The 21,771-nt window shown below is 32.7% G+C and overlaps 1 protein-coding gene across 1 annotated transcript; it reads right to left on the bottom strand.

The window, feature by feature from the left end:
* Positions 1–532: 532 nt before the first annotated feature.
* Positions 533–21,241, bottom strand: LOC134250202 (myb-related protein A-like). The gene is made up of 16 exons (XM_062732557.1): positions 21,123–21,241; positions 20,278–20,413; positions 19,990–20,142; positions 17,232–17,335; positions 16,006–16,134; positions 13,387–13,596; positions 12,673–12,776; positions 12,269–12,414; positions 9,979–10,290; positions 8,431–8,552; positions 8,190–8,301; positions 7,395–7,490; positions 3,552–3,662; positions 3,303–3,422; positions 2,610–2,678; positions 533–1,202 (listed from the first exon to the last, which is right to left on the bottom strand). The coding sequence occupies exons 1-16, from the start codon at positions 21,164–21,166 to the stop codon at positions 1,101–1,103; spliced, it is 2,070 nt and encodes a 689-aa protein (XP_062588541.1). The 5' UTR covers positions 21,167–21,241; the 3' UTR covers positions 533–1,100.
* Between the last annotated feature and the right edge of the window lie 530 nt (positions 21,242–21,771).

A 21,771-nucleotide genomic window follows, 5' to 3' on the forward strand; every position in this document is an offset into this window, starting at 1 on the left:
TCAACATGTGAAGTTTGATAACACCATCTTGAATGGTATGTTTAAAACTGAGCTAAACACGAATTTAAGAAAAGTGAGGTCAAGGTCAAAGGAAAGGTCAAGGTCAAAAAATGTTGATGCAGTTGCATAGCTCTCATCAATATCTATCAGCATATGAAGTTTGATGAAAATATCTTGGATAGTTTCTTTGAAACTCAGCTTTGAACAGAGCTAAACGCAAAGTGTGACAGAAGGACAGAAGGACGGAAGGACGGAAGGACGGAAGACAGACATGACAAACACTATATGCCCCGGCCATATTCATGGCGGGGCATAAAAATTACATATGATTTAAATAATTATAACAGTTATGAAATAAATGGTGACAATTATTACATTTTTACAGAGTTATTGTAAAAGAAACTACTACAAATAAATAGCTACACTTAAATACAACAAAACATAACCAATAAACAACTCTTAAAAAAAAATGTGCAAATTTTATAACCTGTTGGAAAATGTAGTATCAAATCGTTGAATCATGAAATCTTCTACCCCCGGGGGAATACCCTGAATTACATTCAGTCTTAATAAATCAATGGAGTAAGAAATATGTCATAACAGATTATCAGTGCTTGCTTCCAGTAATAAACAACAAGGCATATTATGAAAGCAGCTTTTGCACATGTACATGTTCATCTATACAAGAATTGACAAATTTACTTCAATCCTAGCAATACCCTTACAATATCATTTTTACTGTTCTATCAATCTGTCAACAAAGGCAAGAAAAAAAACAGGAATGAAAGCTGCCATATCATAACTATTACATCTGACTATCAAATGCAAGAAAATTTAAAGTAACTACACAAGTGCTTGCTTGCATTCACAAGCATAGTCTTTGAAGCATAGGATTACTTATGGATTTTTAAAAAATATTTCCTATGCTACAACTGATACCATATGATCTGTAAGTTAATTTTCAGGAAGACAAACAATTTAATTTTCTCAGAACAGTGGAAAATCCTTATCTTAAACACAAATCCATCTTGCTGATTCATAAAAACTGCACAGTATGATAAGAGCTTGTTTCATTTCACAATGCTGTGTTTTTACGTCAGCTATATAAAAGAAGCACTTTTAACTATGCTCCTGGCATAATCAATCATAAGGATTTGATCATCAGTTCTTCCACAAGCAATCTTCACATAATCTTTATTCATCTGTAAAAATAAAAAGCAGAGAGTCGGAATAATTGTAACCCTAAAGATTAAAATGCCACGCCTATCACTTCTTTGCAAAATTTGGTTTTTCTGAGGCAGTAGTATAATGAGATGAAAATGTGATTTTTTGCATGCACTTCATGAAGCAATGTTTTTCATTCTGTTATTGTGGTATTCATTATACTTGTATTATACTGCTTCAAGTTCTGTCCTTAAAAAAAAAAAATAAGTGCCCCATGCAATATTTTGTATGAACACATAAATTTAAATTTGAAATTAATACATTAACCACATTAAAATAATAAGAGTTTGAAATTTGTATTTTTGTATTCATTCACTAGAGGGTGTTTTAATTAGTGTTGAATAATCGGGAAAATTTCATAATCGATAATCGGTCAAAATCGGAGAAGCTTAATCAATCAATGATCGACTTAATTGGTAATTAAAATTTCAAATACAAAATTCCATTTCTTTATAGCATTCATCATTTATGTAACAAACTAAAAATAAAATTTTATTAAGTTTATTCTAAAGACAAGTTTTTGTATTATAAGTAACAAAGAAACAGAAAAAAAATACATATTTGCTCATAAAAACTAAAAATGTTTGTCATGACATCAGATTTTGCATTCCCTTGTTATAATAACCTAACTGTGTCTCGGTAAAAGCCCTCACCACAGTTAGAATACGTCCCATATAGGCCTACTTGCAATGTAGCAAATCGGAGTGGATCCGCTCCAAAATGATTTTGAAGAATATAAAAGGATTTGCACTGGAAATAACTTCCAAATTAATTGCTTATGACTTTTATCCCAAAAAATAATCCATATAAAGACGACAAATCCAATTAATGTTCTCCACGTTTTCTCTTGCTTCAAATTTACCTGCCATGTTTACATTTGGAACTCTCTAGATTGTCCGAGTACGAGTTATTGCCCGTGTTTGTTTCGCTACATTACGAATACAGTGAACAAACTCAATCGTTAAACCCGGTCCGTAGGACAACATCATTTTAACGATAGAACGGTCTATCTATGCATTCCCTGGATATGGGTAAATTTCTACTTGATTGTTGTTAACTTCGTCTTCGGACGCCATTATTGTTGACCTCCTTTCGTTTTACATGTATTGTTAATGCGTACGTATTTGTTTCATTCAAATTGTACGAGTTTATTTGGGCAAGTTTATGTGGGCGACAATCGATTATGAAAAACGCAATTGATAATCGGAATCGAACACCCAAAAACAATCGACAATCGATCGTCGGCGACAATCGTTTCATCACTAGTTTTAATGATCCCTCTATCATAATATACCGATATAGTGAGACTATATCACCATATATACACTGGCATATCATCTTAGTAATACATAATCCTTTAGTATTATTTGCGTCCTGACACCTACCTTTGAATTGCTGAGTGACTCTGTTTCTGCAAACTGGATTTTCCTACTGGATTTCCTTACCACAGAACTCTGAAATAATCAGTTTATTAACTTCACATGACAAACTGGAGATCTCATAACATGACTAATACATGTATATCCTATGGGGGAACATTCTAAACATGACATGAAAATAAATTCCAGACATTTTTTTTCTTGTTTTCCACACAAGACAAATTTCTATGCCATATATTTTTTTTTTACTTTTTTCACTATAGAAAACTTGTGTTTCTTTGAATTTAAAAGTAAGATAGTGGAAAACAAATGAAGATACTTTTTATGGTTCAACTTTAAAGGCATGTGCCTAATGGACACAGACTGGGAGGCCAATTCAGTTTATGGTTTGATTAAATATATTTTATCAAAAACATTTACAAATTCCACATTTTTTTTTTAAATCTACTGTACTTTATAAGTATGATTTATATCAAAAGCAAAATTTATGAAGATGCAACTGAAAATAATCCAGTACATGAAAAAATTTGCCATAAATGTGGTTAATTGGCTCTCAAAGGCAGGTATTTTCTTTTCTTTAGAGCCATTTCCCAAATTTGAAATATTTTTTATTTGTATATTTTTTGTAAAATTTACAGGCATGAATTTCATACTGGGAGTAGAGTACTAATGCACTGATCAACCTCCCAGATACTGTACCTTATTGGTGGCCTCCTTTTTGGGAGGTTTTGTTTCCTCCAGGATTTCCTCTGGTAGAGTTTCCTTGATGATGGAAGGAGGAGAGAACAGCACACTGGCATCATTCAGCAGCGATTTACTCTGAAAAGTTTGAAAATGTAATAAAACATAAAGTACAGGTGTAGAAAAGTGTAATCTTTAGATATCCATATTAACATTATTATGATTAAGAATAATATTGAATAATATTAATATTGGAATTTGCCTTACTGGTGTTTCAGGTGATAAAACCATTGGTTTTTCCTCTGGAAAGCCTATATTTCTCCTTGGTGACAGCCATCTTGTTGCCAGACATTTTCTCATCTTGCGCTTTGGCTGAGCCTACAGATCACATTACAGATTCAGTACAAATACATGCATTGGTGTCATAATAGAACTGTGAATTGTAAAACTGCACAGTCATATTCAAGAATGTTAGAGCTATACCTAAGGAAGCAGGGCCTAAGTTTACTAAACACAGACACTAAAATAAATTTCCAAATCACAGAAAACAATATAATTTGCAATTTTTAGGTAGTTAAAGCAAGTTTTTCACAGTGGAAAATTTTCTATTTTGTAGCAGATCATTATTTGCAGACATTTAATTTCACAAATCATGGCTTTGAAGTACTTGAGAAGGAGATTATAACAAGATTTCTATATATTCTTAAATGAAAAATTTTTCATTTAATCTTGAACAAATTTGTATATATGTTTTCCACATGAGTTTCAGTTTTGCATTTATTTTTTTTTTAATTTTTTCACTAATTCATAATTATCTCCCCTTGGAAAAGGGCGTGGCCCATCTTTAAAAAATTGTCCCCTTCACCCAAGGATACTTTGTGCCAAGTTTGGTTGAAATTGACAGTGACTGAGAAGAAGATAAAATGTGAAAAGCCGACAACAACGACAAGAAACGGACAAATTTTTTTCTAATAATTGCAATTTTTAGGTAGTTAAAGCAAGTTCACAGCAGAAAATTTTCTATCATGTAGCAGATCATTATTTGCAGACATTTAATTTGAAATGTCCTCAAACAAAGAATATAACATAAGTGGTTCATCAACTTAAAAAAAAGTTTTCGTTTACCTACCAACATATTTTGTACGAGGGTTGATCCAAAAGTAATGTCACAACTTTGATAAAATTGCTATAAATCGACGTAAAGCAACAAAATTATACATGATGAAAAGCTTTATTTATTTAAAATCAGAAGTGAAAAATTCAAAAGAAATGATTGAGATACTTGGTTAAAAAATGTAAACAATAACAAGCCGCACCTAAATATAACGTCATATGATGGATACTATACTTTTAAGCGTTATTCGTTTCATTAAAAAATATTTGTGATTCGCAAACACTTTCACCAAACTCTCTTTAAGAATTCTTATTTTGACACTTTTTAATTAAGCCCTTTGTCAAATTTTTTGAACAGTAGCATAAGACAAACTTAAAAATTCACATGTCACTTAGTCTGTCTTTTTTATAGCAAAAACGATGTACAAACTCCTTTCTTTTGGAGTTAACCTTATCATTCAGTGACCAATCACCCGCCCAAAATTGCTGAAACCATCTATTATAATGTCTCTTATTTACATTCTTTATTCTGGGTGATTATTAACGAAAATATCGCTAGTGATGATTTCCGTATTTTGAAGCAAAAATGCATTACAACTCGTCGAGCCTTTTTTTCTCCATTTCAACAATCCTTTTGTTCAATTCAACTGTAAAACAACAATGTTTATGATCACAAAATACCAATGCCGTCGTTTAATTTTCAATTAAACCTAGAAAGTGACGAGAATTGTGTCTTTAAAAAATGGGAGATTAGGTGCTTATTCAGAATTTTTTTAATGTGTTTGGTTTTTTACATAGAAAAAATGCACTTTAAAAGAGGTTGTAACATGGGCGACAACCCCTATGCACTATGTTTTAAACATCTATAAAATAAATTCAAATAAACATTATTTAATTAAAATTTCAATTTTAATTAGATTTATATTTGTGCATCTTTTGGTATATTGTATTTGACAATATTGCCAAACATAAAAGATATGGACATAACATTACTTTTGGATCAACCCTCGTATATGTTTTTTTCAGTTTTGCATTTATATTTTTTAATATTTTCTAAAACTACGTTTGTTAGGCCATCTTTAAAAAATTGTTTGCATCTTCAACTAATCAGTAAAAATGGCCTCACTAGAAACTTTTTTCTACATTCCAAACATGAAATTCTTTTTTCCTTTACTCTCTCCCCGTCAACAATTAAAAAAGATTTTGCACACATTGCAACTATTTTACCCCGAGTTGTGAGAGGGCAAGCAAACATTATTTTAAACATGGCCTTACATGTTCAAAAATATTTGATTAATCGCCATTCGATTCATCGCCATTTTCAAACATGATTTTCAGAACATTTTTCCTGCTATATAAAATTCTCTTTATAACGCCAAATTCCCCCCATCCGCCACCCTGTTTTCATAACAAACGTCCATTTTTAAGTGTCCTTGATAATACCGCCACAGGTGCGTGTGGTCAGTGAAGCGCGGCTAATTGGTTGTGACGCTATTCCTGTTTAAAGCATGTAAAGGCAGACAAGGTACATGCAATTAAGTAATTAAACAAGAATTAATAAACAATAATTTTAACATGAACTGTTATAATAATTTTGATTTCTTTTTAAAAATCATTTATATACATGAAAGCGGTAGTTGTTAACAATACAGTCGAACCGTCAAACCTAACACCAGAATCCCTTGACGGGGGTATGGCGCTACAAAATTCACAAGTGCCGTTTTGGAAAAACGTGTGGTCCACAAAATATGCTCGTGCAAAGTGATGGATTATTTCGTAGCTATGTACTCAAATTTGATAGATTAAAGATGTTTAAAGAGATTGTATTGCGAAAAAGTATATGTTTATTGTAAAAAAGAATTCAAAGTTGTATTTTCCTTATCCATGATACAACTAGATTTTTTATTCATAATTTAATAAAACGGATGAATAAACAAACAATTGCTTGTTTAAAGTTGAACTACATATAATTCCCTTCCCCGGTATTAAAAATCTTGTGTAATTAGCATGTTATTTATTATTTATGACACTTTCTTCGTGCATGTTCGAATTTTTGTCCTGTAAACAAACTTTTGTGCCTCAGAAATGACGAAAATAAAGACGAAAACATTTTTATTATTTTTTTTTTGAAAACAGAGGTGTAGACAATTTATTTTTGTATGTTTATGATTTTTAAAAAATATAATTTTTTAAATAAGAAGAGTTATCGTTCTTCTGCCGAGCGTTGCATTTAGAAGGAAAACCCTCGTTTGAGGGTATACCCTCGTTTGAGGACATAAAATTCACAATTTTAAGCCGATAACGATATTATTTTGATGATCTCTGCCTTAAACGATGCTAAGTTTGCTAAAAAAATAATTATATGTGGTATAACTTGTGAACGTTTCATTATCGATGATGCCATAAACAGTGAATTTAGAATTTTCAAAGAAATTCATTTTACGTACTATCTGCAATATATCACGACGATCGACCCAGCATTTTTTGTTCACAGACGTGCAGATTTACAAGCATACACATGTACTTGTCTTTATTTCATAACTGCACATTTTGTTTTAGCGAAATTATACATAAAAAAATTACTTGAAGTATTTTTAAATTTAGAAATATAATTTTATATACAATCATGTTCATGTAATAATAAGAATAGAAACGCTAAATGGTATTTCTAAGAACGGTAACTCTACTTCTTGTTTCCTAAAAATGGGAAATTCAATTCATCGCCAAATTCGTTATACCGCCATGATTTCTAAATTACAAAAGGTGGCAAGGATCATGAAATTAACTGTAATTGCTTTTGACCAGTTATACATAAAGAAATGTATTGAGATCATTTGGTTACATATAAATGTGATAACAAGCTGGAATGAATTTATGAGACTATATGTATTCATGCAAATATTTACCAGTATAAGGCTATTTTGACACTTTTTAAAATGATATTTATGAAATTTTATTTAGTGTTTTATAGCAAAAACAATGTACAGATGAGTTAACCTTTTTGACAGATACTTGTTTTCCTCCCCGGGTGATTTGAGCGATGTCTGGGGTAAATGTCAGTCTGTTTTCTTCCTTCCCATCAACATCTTCTGGCTGTAAATACAGAGAAGTGTATCAGATTTAGGTACCTATAGAAAAATACATAAATATGTGTTCTCAAAATACATGCAAGCAATAAAAACATAGAATACCACATTAGAACAGCATCGAACCCAAAGATGAATTGATTATATTTATACAAGGATAATTGGGTGAAAAATTAGTACATTTGTATATCAAGAAATACCTAATACTATTTCAATTGCTCTCCCAATAGGGGTACAGAGCAAAGACCTCATCCAAAAGTAGCCACAGAGGGACTTCTAATGAAAATTTAACTCATTTAAATGGGTACGTCAGATATGTCACCCAAAATAATGTCAGGGTGACATATTGCAATTGCCTCACGGTCTTTCACCTATAATTTTTCTGAGAGCTGTTCTTACAGATGACTTAGAGATTCCAGCTGAAACTTCACAGAAATGTTATCAGCAGGTCTAGTCTTGCTAAGTAAAAGGCCCATAAGATAGTTGGATAAACAGATGGACTTGAAAACAACAGCTGATCAGAAAAGTCACAAGCTTTTAGCCAAAAAGAGATAAAACAATATTTGAGGATGGATAGAATGAAAAACAATAAAACATACAGACAAAGTTGACATCATAAGACACCACTAAATTCTTAAAGGATTCTAAAATTTAGCATATCATTATTATTAGAATAACTTGCATTGTAATACATATGAAAGTTTACCATATCATTAATTTTATTCTTCTTGTCAGCAACAGCCTCCTTAAAAGGAGTGGGAGTCCTGGGGGTGGCATTCAGCAGGGTCCTCCTAATCCTGGGGGTACACTGGGCCGACCTGTAACAAGGTCAAGGTCAAACATTTAATAGGACTTAAAATCAACCACTATTGTATGTACCATACAAAATAATGCTGGCATTCTAACAAATAAATAATTTGACCATGTACAACCACAACATAACATACTTGGGTTGACTTGTTTTGGTTGCACTGCTCTGCAGTGGACAGGTGGGTGTGGCTGCCTCTCGCTGACTGCACACTGGAGTGGAAGTCACTCTACCCATAGGAATCCCAGGACTGTTCAGGAACTGCAAAACGGGTTTATATACATGTACAGTAGTACAGAGCTTTTCCAGTCTGATTGTAAACTTTACTTTACTATATATGGCAAGACTCATTTTAGACAAGAATAAAGGTTGCAAGTATATGGTTGGCAGGGTTCGACACTAACGGTAAACGGCCCGAGTCCACCAAAAAATTGGAAGGTCCACCAAATGTTCAGGACTAGGAGGACCGTCGGTCCACTTAAAATTTAAACACCATATTTAAAGACAGTGAAATTCCAGGGTTTCTTTTTCTTTAAATCGAAATTCGTAACTCAAATTATTAATTCCTCCATGCCTTTATTATAAAAGAATTAAATATACATGTAAAAAATGTTTAGGTAATGAGGTGGGGGGGGGGGGGGGGGGGAATAACTCGATATATTTTACATGTAAAATTAATAACTCCAATATTAACAATAATATTGAGACGCAAGAACATTCAACACGGACCTTGAATAAGCATGAAAAATCCGTGTCAAATTTAGCCAGTCTCTCCTCTGTTTACGTAATGCACAGAAAGGTGTGAAAATTACATTGGGTAACAGGAAATCGCTTCACGCCTGAACGCACACTGTTGGAGATAATTAGAATTGATTGACAGCTGCACTTAAGCATTGTTTTTTAAATAGATGTTCAAATAGGCGTAATTTACATTAAATGAACTATTATCTGCAGTTTCATTTTCTTTTCTTGATATACATATTATATCACTACTTATTTGAATAAATAATAAATTTAAAAGATAATTGATTAATACAGATACATGTACCTATGTCAGTTTTGCACCGTAGTAAAAAAAATGATCTAGCCATGGATACATGAAAAATTCACTTGTTTAATAATTGAACGAATTAATTAATAATTGGAGTTTTAAATTTAATCTACCTGTGGAAGTGAAATAAATGCAGGTTTTCACCATTGTAACTTAATGATAATTATTAAAAATATTTCTTTGGTTTATAGATTGATAGTTTTTTAAAATTTTTTTACAATATTTCTGAAAATATCTGACTAGTCCTTAATATTGATTTGATTCTGTTGACTGGTTAGATTTATGCTTTATTGGTCTGTCTGGTATCGGTATATATTAAAGTTAGTTTTAATTAACGCCTTGTGTAATGTTTCATTCATTTATTCAATCATTTATAAAGGTCCACCAGATATTAAGAAGGTCCACCAATAATTTTTGACAAGTGGACCTGCGGTCCACCAAGGTAAAAAAGTTAATGTCGAACCCTGGTTGGAACATACTCCTTTAAATGAATCATTATTTCAGAAACTTTTTGGGTTTAATGATACTGGACTTTTTTGGGGACACATTTCACCCACACCATATTAAAAGAACTGGTTAATATACCTCCTCCAGCTTTGCTGTGAAGAGATAATAATACACTAATGTAAAACTCACCACTGAGGGAGAAAATGGCAAAGTCTTGATTGGTGTTCCATTGGGAGTCACAGACTCTAGTTCTGACACGGAATTACTTCCTTTTTCAGGGACATCATCTAAATTTTCTGGATTGATCTCCCTCAGAACAACTCCCAGTTCTATCTGATTTACAGGCTTCTCCTTGTAGGCCTTGAAGGGCAGACCAACAGGGTCTGTGTTTTCTGTGTCACTAGCCTCACTTTCATTTCCGATGGCTGTACCTAGGTCAGCTGACTCCAGGTAATGTCTTTTTGTTATGTTTATTATGTTTCTCTTTTTTAACACTTTGCTCTGAAACAAAGAAAAGAAACATATGCATTAAAAAGATTTCATGCAAAACAAAACAGTGCCCTTGGAACCAATGATAATTTTATGCATGTCAAAATTTAATTACATGATGGGTTTGTGCATCCAAGTTCTAGGAATACAAAGAAATCCAAGCTTTGTTAGATTATAAAATTTAAATTGATAGCCAAAGCGAGAAAGGAAAATATTTCTAGCCTTGGAAGTATTAGATATTAAAGAATGGGGCATACTGTAAAATCACATATTTTCGTAAGATTCAAATTTTTAGGAAAAAATAGTTTGTGGGGATTTTATTTTGTGGTTGGAAAATGTTAAGTAGTACTGCATATAAAATTTTACATTTCGTGGTGGTCATAATTCATGGTTCTCTCCAAACCACAAAATCAACGAAAATTAGTGATTTCACAGTATGTTATCCAGGATAATTTTTTTTTTCATCTATGCACAAATAAAATTCTCCTAATCAAGAAATTTCAAAAAAAAAAAAGAAAAAAAAAAGATAAATGTGCTTCAAGCTTTGTTGAAGTCTATGTTGATATTTCAGCTGAATAAATAGTTTTTTCAGAGAACAAAAATTTGACCTTGAGGAAAAACAATGTCAATCTTCTTGACCATGAAAAAGGTTTGATTTCAATAATGCCTATTTATAATATTAAAAGTAATGTTTAGCAGCAATGATTAGGAATACTGAATTTTTGAATGTCACTTCCTCCTCTTTAGAAATAATATACAGATTTGTCACTATTAACCCACCAGATTGACAGAGAGAAAATAAAATCAACACTTAAATCCCCTACCAAAAGGGCAATAGTCTGGGAAAATATCCCGTAACTCACTAAATTCTATATCAGGTAATTTGCCCAGTAATTAAAACCTCATACGGAAACTTACCTTTTATTCCTGCCATAAGTTGTAATAAAGAATTCCTTAATTCAAACTTTGCTTCAAGGAAGACAATATATTGTTTTATAATGAATTCCTTTTCTTTTTACATAATGAGTTTTAGATATGTACAGTAAATGAATCATCAAATTTTTCAGTGCTTTGTATCATAATGACCTATAAACATGGCCTTAGTGGTAATCTACCCAGTGACCCTGTAGGGGACATTAGCTTACTGGATATTCATCAGTGTTACATGCCATAATTTCCAAATATACTGCATTGATCTTGGGAGCTCAGAGTCATATTTCTTTTTTTCAATCATGTTCATGCACAATAATTTAAACTATGTTAAGGATAACAGGTACATTTGTCCATGAACTACATACATGTATTTATTCCTGCAAAATCACCCTCAACCGAACTTGAGTTTTAAATTTTCCCTGGAAATGACACTTCCTGACATGTTCTATTATTTTCTCTCTCTCTTTTTTTTTTTTTTTGGTTTACATATTATATGTTCCTTCACTCTGAACATTCAATCATTGTTTCCTCTTCAATCCCTTAACCAACTCCCAGCATTCACTCAGTGATCACTCTTATAAGTGATATTAAAATTATTTGTATTTACATAGTAATTCCTTAAACTATCATTATCTTTGGAGTGATGGAGTCCATTCTAGATTGGAGTTAAAAATTTAATGCATTGTTGGATATTCATATAAATGGATTATTAATGCACACACAAGCATGGAAAAGTGCAAGCAGCATGTGAAGTGCACAAAAAATGTTTCTTTTCTCATCTTTTTTAAAATTTTAACTCAGAACCTTACATGTTAGGTTTTTTTGTCTTTGATTAAAACATAATTCTATTATTGATTGATAAATACCCTGGTACCTTAATGCCTCTCATAAGAGTTTTGATATGCAAGTAAGAAAGTTCTAAAATGCAAGTCCTCTACTTGCAGGTAAAATGATTAAATTTTTGTTTAGTTTCTTTGATGAAATGTGGTTTGAGCATATCAAAGATCAAACATACAGGTAATAAATCATCACCTTTTGTGAAATTAAATTAACCTACCATTTTGGCCACATTTTTCCTTCTGTCCTTTCCCCTTCTTAAGATTGAGGGTACAGCTGAAAACTTGGACGTCACCGGGGAGGGGATTGGAATCAGTCGTCCCGGACTCTTCAGTTTCTTTATAGCTTTCCCATCAAATCTGTACTCTTGAAATCAAAATAAGCTATTGCAAATTCTCTGAGCAAATCATTAAACTTGATAATAAACAATGCAATTTAGTGAAAATTCATTATCCAAATCTAGAAAAGTTTATGCCAAATAATATATTACCATAATACATACATATATAAAGCTTCAGATAGATATTTTTTTCCTAAAATAAACTACATAATTACATGTATATGACAGATTTTCAATTTGTAGGACTACTTAATGCATCAGTAGAGGTGCAGTAAACATCAAACCTTTAGAATACAGTGAAGTGAACTTTGATGGAGTCTTTTTGCTGCCTCCATTTTTTCCAACTGGTACAATGTTCAACACATTCACCCTCTGACCACCATCTGGACTGTGATGAAATTGAAATATGTGTAAAATTAAGTTCAAAGTTACAAGTTCTCAGTATATTGCTAACAGTAACTTCTTTATTTTTAGAAGTATAAAAATTTTAACATATACATGATAAAAAAAAGCAAGCCTCTTTAATCCAGATACCAATAATCAGGACATTTCACCTTCCCAGAGTTCAACACTAATGGTTGCCCTAAAATTGAGGAAGTCATTCAGCTTTTCCTGCTGGGCTGATGAAATCTTAAATTAAACACATTCACAGAAAGCAATTGCAAAAATTGTACCTTTCATTGCTTTATTTCTCTGCCAGCACTTTTTGGCTGCTAAACAACAAATTCTTGAACAGGGCCAGTTAGAATACGATTAAAACTAGTGTTGAACCCTGCTTCCAGTTTAAAATTGTAGGAAACAGATTTACCATTTATACATGTATTTACTTTTGTAAAAGGTATGTTTTTGTGATGCAACACTTCATTAGTGCTGACTATTAACTTGGAAACACACATTTCCAGATTAAAGAGGCTCAACTGTACTTAAAACTTTGTGATCTTCTTTTTAGCTGACTTCATCCCTAAAATTGATCTGTTTCTCCTAGTGCACAAACTCACCCTGTAATAAAGGCATTCACAGAATCTTGGCTGATGTGGGCATTAGGGAAGAGCTGGACTGGCTGAAGTGAAGGGACTGTGGAATTACTTGGAGTGCAGGGCTGCCCAGTAATGATCGCTGGGGTGTACGTAAAGTCAGCTGGTGGGATCCGCTCCTCATACTTTCTCTTCATTGTAGAATTCCAATGATTCTTTATTGCATTATCAGTCCTCGAAAAAATAAAAATTTCTTTATCTTTCATTGAACAAAAAAGCAAACTCATTTTGTACTACTTATTATCACTTGGGATAAACTAGGACAGAACTTTAATTGTTTTTCTTTACAGACATGTATGTTAATCCAACAAAGCATTGTTGCATTCTACATGTAAGTTGGATGGATTGTAAAAGAATCAATTACAGTATAGAACATCTTAACTAAATGTTGTTATAAGTAAGATAATCTCAGCATTCTATCATGCATAACAATACAATGCAAGACCAAGCTGAAAAAGTTCTTTGTTTGCAGTTACCAAACCACATTTTTAGAGTGGTTGGGTAATGGGTAGGTATGGATCTTTTTTTAAATTGATTTGTGATATCAGGTTTTTCTTACAGATTAAAAGCATTCTGATAGAATTATTGAAAAGTTTATGTACCTGCACCAAGTGCATGCTTCACTTAACTGAAGACTTGCACAAATAATAATAAGGATGTGCAATAGAAAGTAAACTGAGTGTCTACAATTGAAAAATTTGAATATCTAAAAAATAAATTATCTCCCTAGAGGATCCCTCTAAATATAGTGAGTTGTGTCATTTTGGGGAGGTCAGTAAGCAGCTTTCAATAAGCAATTTTGTTCTATGCCAAATATGTACAAGTTTTCTTTGGACACACCAAGTAACAAGAAACCCATGGGCCACATTGCTCACCTGAGTACCTTTGGCCATGCTGTTACCAGATTCCCCCTTTTTATATCTACTGTGACCACTTCCTACCCCCAGGGGTCACAATTGGTAATTCAGAATATACACTATCCCAGGATGCTTCCACTTTAGTTTCAGCTTTTCTGGCAAAGTGATTCTTGAGATTTTTCCTATATATTTCAATATATAAGTTGGATTCCCTATTGTGGCCCTGCCCTATCCCCGGGTCATGATTTGGACAATTTAGAATCTAAACTTTCCCAGGATGCTTCCACTTAAGTTTTAGCTTTTCTGGCTCAGCAGTTCTTGTGAAGAAGATTTTTTAATGATTGACAGTCAGCTCTCACCCTATTTTTGTCTTTTCTTGATTATCTCCCCCATAAGGGAACTTGGGCCCTTTATTTTGATAGTTTGAAATCCCTTTAACCTAAGGATGTTCTGTACCAAGTTTGGTTAAAATTGACCCAGTGGTTCCTGAGGAACTAGAAAAGTTGAAAATGTGAAAAGTTAACAGACAGAAGGATAGCTAGATGGATGGATGACGGACAATGGGTGATCAGAAAAACTCACTTGAGCTTTCAGCTCAGGTGAGCTAAAAACTCGATATGGATGCAGATGCTAGGGTGTAAAAATTTGTATAGAATCCAGTCATATTTTTTTCTTTCTTATTTTTTGTTTTTTGAATAATGAAAAGGAAGTGAGGCTATTACAACACAACATCTTTTGATAGATGGATCTAAACATTTGATCAACATCTTGTAGGGAATCGATTTAAATTCATTGGCATAAAACAATGTTCATTATGAAACCTGCATGTTACACAGACATTATCATCAACTGAACAGTGAAAGACCCACTGAATACTTTTTAGCATGTATACATATTCCTTATGCAGGTCCTAAAATAAATGAATTCCTAAAAAAAATGATGTCAGTTGGCATAAAAGGAGAAAAATTATGACAATTGTTTGTCTAGTCAACTATGATATTTCTGTGAAATGTCAATCCTCAAATTACGCTGTTACAGAAATATGTCAAATAACCTGAGGATCAAAGCGATCATTTTCTATCAATAGCCAAGACACTTAACTCTTGTCACATTTATGTGTCATCTCAAAGACAAGTGTCTACATCTTAAATACAACAAAGAAAGAAAATCTGCAAGAGGGCTTTCATGTTTCAGGTAACAAGGTAACACAGGTGCAAAGAGGAGGAAGTGGGCACTACCTGATATTCTATTCTTCATCATTCTTTTAAATTACCTAATTCTAACAAATTTCTTCCATCATTACATATATTTTTCATATTTCCCTTTTCCTAAAATATAATTATTATGTACATGTGTGCTTGAGGCGTTAACTACAATGACTTTTTAATCATACTGGATAAAAGAACATGGTGTCTTAGAATTATTGTACTAGAACTCTGACACAAAAGGTGCCAAAAAATTACTTCTGGCAAATTTTTCATATTGCATATTTTTCGCATTGCAATATTTGCCTTGAAGGAGGATTCCAGAATTCATAATTAATAACAAGAAAATGATTTCCCATTAAATGTAATTTGACCTTATAAATCTCAAACAAGGTTGAATTATTAACATATCAATAAGCAGTAAAATCTTAAGAATAAGCCTCAAACAAGAGCATCTATAATATTCGTTAGATAAGCCTGTAAGGTTCTGTTATCATGAGATAGGACAGCTGTGGGAGTACCTGCCGGGTAGATACTTGGCTATTTCTGCCCATCTGTTGCCGAGGGCCCCGTGAAGTCGGTAAATCAGTGCGTCTTCTTCTCGGGTCCAGGCCGATTTCTTTATTTCTGGATTTAAGTGATTATGCCACCTACAAGATGAATTCAGCAATGAATTAAAACATGCAGGATGTGCTGTTTTTTGTATTCATTTTTCCAGGTTTTACATTTCACAACTCCTGTCACTGAACAGGATTGTGGTTAACTTTTGAAACCTTAGGGGCCACATGGACTCCTAACTTCTTAAATTTTACTGGCCCACAATGTGATATACGGCCCACATTATATGTCAACTAAACAAAAAAAAATCCTAAAAAATTTTAATGTTTTTTTTTTAAATTATAGGCATCAATTTGCTAGTAGTATTTGAACTTTTTAATGCCCCGGCCATATTCATGGCGGGGCATAAAAATTTAAATGTTTTTTTTTAAATTATAGGCATCAATTTGTTAGTAGTATTTGAACTTTTTAATCTGGTTTTCTTTTTTTCATAAAACTTTGATAAAATTACAACAAAACACCCTTATAACAAACTTTGCTTTGTAATACCTTAATCTATTATATCCACTACGTTTACAATATTTACTGTAAGTGTTCACTATAAGCATTTTTCACTGTATATGTTCATAATCATTACATTTTGAAGTGTTTATAACCATACAAATGTTGTCTATGCTTTAACAAGGGGACATTATCAAACTACATACAACCTGTGATGAAGTTTGATTCCGTGCATTTGACACAATAATGTCAATTCTACATCTATCTATTAAGAACTAGTCCAGATGGAGTGTCTGACAACTGTAGCCGATTGTTAAAAAATTTCTATAAGAACAATCTCAAATGTTTGCTCTCACATGATCAAATTTATCAGAGATTTCAAATTTAGGCACTTTGATAAATCACCATTTTTGTTCTGTCACATACATGTTTGACTAATATGCTTGCATGCAACAAAAATAATCTAGGGTAGTACATGCACAGCATTTTCTTAAAAACAAAAACTACATGAACATTAAATCTGAAATGTCATTACGTTAAAAAATAATTGTTTGCCATGTGGGCAAGCAGATTTTCAATATCTAATCACCACAGCAAATTATTAGGCATTTGAAAGTGGGCAAGTGTTTATCCACAACCCTGCTGAAAGAAGCTAAGCTGTAATCTTAAAATAGCACTAGTTGCCTACCTCTCTCTGCACTGTTTCCCAGTCCTGCCCTGAAGCTGCTTGGAGATTTGGGTCCAATGCTTTGCTCCAATTTCTCTCACCAGCTGAATTACTTTTTCATCCTCCTACAAATAAAGAATGTAAATTGCTTTAAAAAAAATTAGGTTACAATCTGAACATTTGTCTTCTTCATTAAGGGGAAGAAGGTTGTATAGTCACATGACTCACTTTAATTACGTCATAATCTCTGATAAAACATGTACAAAACAAGATTGAAACTACAGTACTTGTAGAACTTTTTGACTGTTTGTTAGAGTTCACCATCTTGTATAAAAATATCTAAAAACATTCAAACTTTCTTGCAAATATTATCAAATTACGGAGTAGATTGATCCACTCTTCTGTTTCCCTACACTGCGCGTCCAACGAGTCATTGACGTCATAGTGGATCCCTTAGTACAGTAAGATTATACACGGTGAAACACGGGTTGTGTAATATCATAAAAACGGGTCATGATCAGTACATGGTGGGGTACTTTATGAATTAGAGAACACAAAAAAATATTTTTACATGGTTGTTGACGGAAATATTTTGTAGGTTTGTCTTATTTCGCTTATTTCGCAAATGTGTGACGTCACAGTTGGCTTATCCCTTACTCCAGAAATGACACGTTTCTGTCATGCTCATGTCTTGTTTAAGTATGCCCTGTGCAATACTGAGCTCAGCTTCACTAATTGATATTTTTACAGTTAATCAATAACATGACGAACTTGAATTTCAATGTAAATTTTCAAATATTGAATGATAGGATTTTTTGCAAATTAATTTTATTGTTGTTTAAGTTGTCTTAAAAAGTACGTAATTTTCCATCTTCAGATGCGGTGTGACAAAGGACTCTTGCTTTTTCGAATTTTTAACCATATTCATACTCTGAAATATTTTAAAAGACTCATGTTCGCTGACATATTCTTTATTTATGCTGAAAAAATTCAATTATTGACCGAGTAATGGGCCCAGAAACACAGAGAATCAAAACTCCACTTGGACACTGTGGGGCATAGAATTTGTCACTCAATATCTCAAAAATAAGTCTAGAAACCTACTGATATATCTGCTTAAAAGTATGTGGGACATACTTAATTAGAGATACAGTCAATTCTCGATTTATTGCCCCTCGATTCATCGCCATTTTCGCAATACCACCATGATTTCCCAAGAACGTTTTTCCTCCTATATAAAATTCTCTTTATGACGCCAAATTCGCATACCGCCATCCGCCACCCTGTTTTCACAACAAACGTCCATTTTTAAGTGTCAATTATCTTGATATACCGCCACAGGTGCATGTGGTCAGTGAAGCGCGGCAAATTGGTTGACGTAATCCCGTTTGTACAGCATGCAAAGGCAGACAAGGTACTTGCAAATAAGTAATTAAACAAGAATTAAATAAACAATAATTTTAAAGCGGTCGTTGTTAAAGTACGTCGTTAACGATATCATTTTGATAATCTCTGCTTTAAACAATGCAAAGTTTGCTGAAAAAATAATTATATGGTATAAATTGTGAACGTTTCATTAACAATGACGCCATAAAAAATGAATTTATTCAAGAATTCATTTTACATACTATCGGCAGTATATCACGACAATCGACCCGGCATGTATTTTTCTCAATATCAGACGTGCAGATTACATGCATACACATGTACTTGTCTTTATTTCATAACTGCACATTTTGTTTTAGCAAAATTGTACATTAAAAAAAATTACTTGAAGTATTTTCTATCAGAAATATGTTTTACATGTGCATGTAATAATAAAAATAGAAACGTTAAGTGGTATTTCTAAGAATGGTAACTCTACTTTTTGTTTTCTAAAAGATGGGAAATTCAATTCATTGCCAAATTCGTTATACCACCATGATTTCTAAATCACAAAATGTGGCGATTTATCGAGAATTAACTGTATACAAAATAGGACAAAAATTGAACGAAAGGTATCTTTTCAGCTAAAGGTCCTTCTTCCCCTTAAGGTACAAATAAGGCCATAATAAATAAATTGCTAGATTCTCATCCGAATTTTTTTTTAAATCGAGGCGGGCGGGCGGCTTTTATTTTATATTTTTTATTTTTTCAACTTTGCAGATTTTTTATTGACCTGGTCAATCGATGTAATTTTATCAACAATACCCGAATAAAAGTCACAGTAAAGGTTCAATTATCTCTCTTCACATCATCACCAATCTTTTTCAACCAATGACCGTTGTTTAGAATATATACGCATGTATTACAGCAATTACCATCTTTTAAAGCTGTCAAAATCATGTCAATTTCGCGGGATTTAAAATGAAAGTAGAATGGTAGATTATTATCATTTTATTCTACAAATTAAGACGAAGAAAAACAGAAATAAAAAAAATCGAGGCGGGGGTAAAAAATCGGGCCGGGCGGGGATTGGATTTAGGAATATTTTTATTATGGCCTAAAGTAAATTAACTACGTTAGTCCCTAGGATTTGAGTGCCCCTTTAACCTTTAGCAACATTCTCAAAATTTTTTTGTTGGAAAAGTGAAAAGTTTACATATGGATAGAGGTACGGACAGACAATGGGTGATCAGAAAAGCTCACTTGAGCTTTCAGCTCAGGTGAGCTTTAAAAACAGGTATTAAACAGTATTAAACAGTGATCTGGCAACTATGCCAGACACCCTTTGATCAGAAAGGCCCACTTGAGCTACAAGAGAAAATTATGTTCACATCATCTTTTCTTGGGTGCTTACTTCTTTGGTCCAGGCTCCTTTGACAAGATTAGGGTTGAGAACTTTACACCATCTGTGTTGACACTGGATGTCTGATCTATCAGGATAATAGCTAGCTATCTGCTTCCAGTCAGAGTCGCCCTTGACTTCTACAAGGCTGCGTAACTTTTCGTCCTACAATCAAGTAATGAATTAATATAATCAAATTTTCATTCAGATTATTTGCTATAATACATACCACTGTGTACCATTCCTGAAAGGGTCATCTCATTTTTTATTTAAAAATATGAAGAAGAACTTCAGACTTGCCTCCTCAGTTGTCCACCTTCCTTTATTAACGACTTTCTTGCTAGTAAACTGCTGACTATTGTAGTCGTGGTCAGCTAATTCACAATCACTAGATTCTTCTCCACTGCTGTATGACTGTCTGCTATAACTGGCAGAACTGAAATGAAATTATTTATTTACTCTCTTTTTAATATTTTTTCCTATTTTACTGCCCTATGTACAGTAAATAAAGATCGAAAATGGAGGCCAGCATCTAAGTTTTATTTTAAAGTAATAGTGCATATCTCAATAATATGTGTAATCAAAGTCCTTTTGTTTTATTAAGCTTTTTTGAATAGCATAATATAGCTGTTTTATCGCATCTTTTTTCTTATTTGTGACTTTGTGGGGTTTTTTTTTCTAAATGTACAAAAAGTTACATTTTAGACATAAATTCAGCTAAAAATGCTAATGTGGGATGTCATAATCATTTCAATAAACTTGGATCAAATGGCTGAAGAAGAACTACAAGTAAAAATTCTTGACTAATCTTGGTTGTCATATTTATATAAAAAAAAAAGCAACTTTTAACATTGTTGATCTCCATAACTAAAAATAAGGAGTTAATCAGTTTTTATTAAGCAGGTCTTTGATTGCAGCAATTCCATTTCAACAAGAAACTAAAACCACGATTACAAAGAATAAGTTGTCATTATAATCAACATGATCAAAGAACATTAATCAATTAGCAATGCCTTATGCTCTTAACATTTCCTTTATCATGTCAATGATGACCTCAGGGAGCATATTGCATATAAACATGATAAATGTACCACCTGCTCTAATTTATACAAATTAACAAATACTGAAAAAAAAATACAATTAACCTGACATAAACATGTCCATATTTGTATGAGGGCATAATTTCCATCTTTTCTCATAAAGAAAGGTGCTTTCTCAGCATTATGTTGACAAACACGCGATGGCATTCCAATCAGCTGTCAAAATGACGTCATAATACTTACCCCTGAGGTTTAGCGCCAATATGAAAGAAGGACGATGAACATCTTTTTTTTTTTTTTTTTAAAATCTAAATGATATCATTCTTTTACTACAGTTATTTTAACTTGCAAGCAAAGCTGCATTCGTCCTCAACACCAATGATATTTTCCTACCTGTCAGACAAATCACACATGTCCACTTGATGTAGACAATGTCGTTGCACTTGCCATCACCATTTATTGAAATTTCTTCAAAATCAATCGTTCAGCATTATCCTTGTAACTTTAATCTAAATGTTGATTGCTTTATACAAACACCAAATTGCGCGCGGTGGATCTACGATTGGTCCATAAAGCAGCGGAAGTGCGCAAAGTGTGTCTAATGTCCGCAAATGTCATGTTATACTGAAATATCACTGCAAATATCGATTTGACAGATATTACAGATATTAAAAGGTTTATGATGCATAAAAAAAATAATTTTATTTTCCTTCACCTATAATCTTCACAAATTCGCCATATATTAGATTTTCCC

Source organism: Saccostrea cucullata, unplaced genomic scaffold (genome assembly GCF_032062105.1).
Source record: "Saccostrea cucullata isolate Sc308-1 unplaced genomic scaffold, CSIRO_AGI_Scuc_v1 ctg44, whole genome shotgun sequence".
Lineage (NCBI taxonomy): Eukaryota > Metazoa > Mollusca > Bivalvia > Ostreida > Ostreidae > Saccostrea > Saccostrea cuccullata.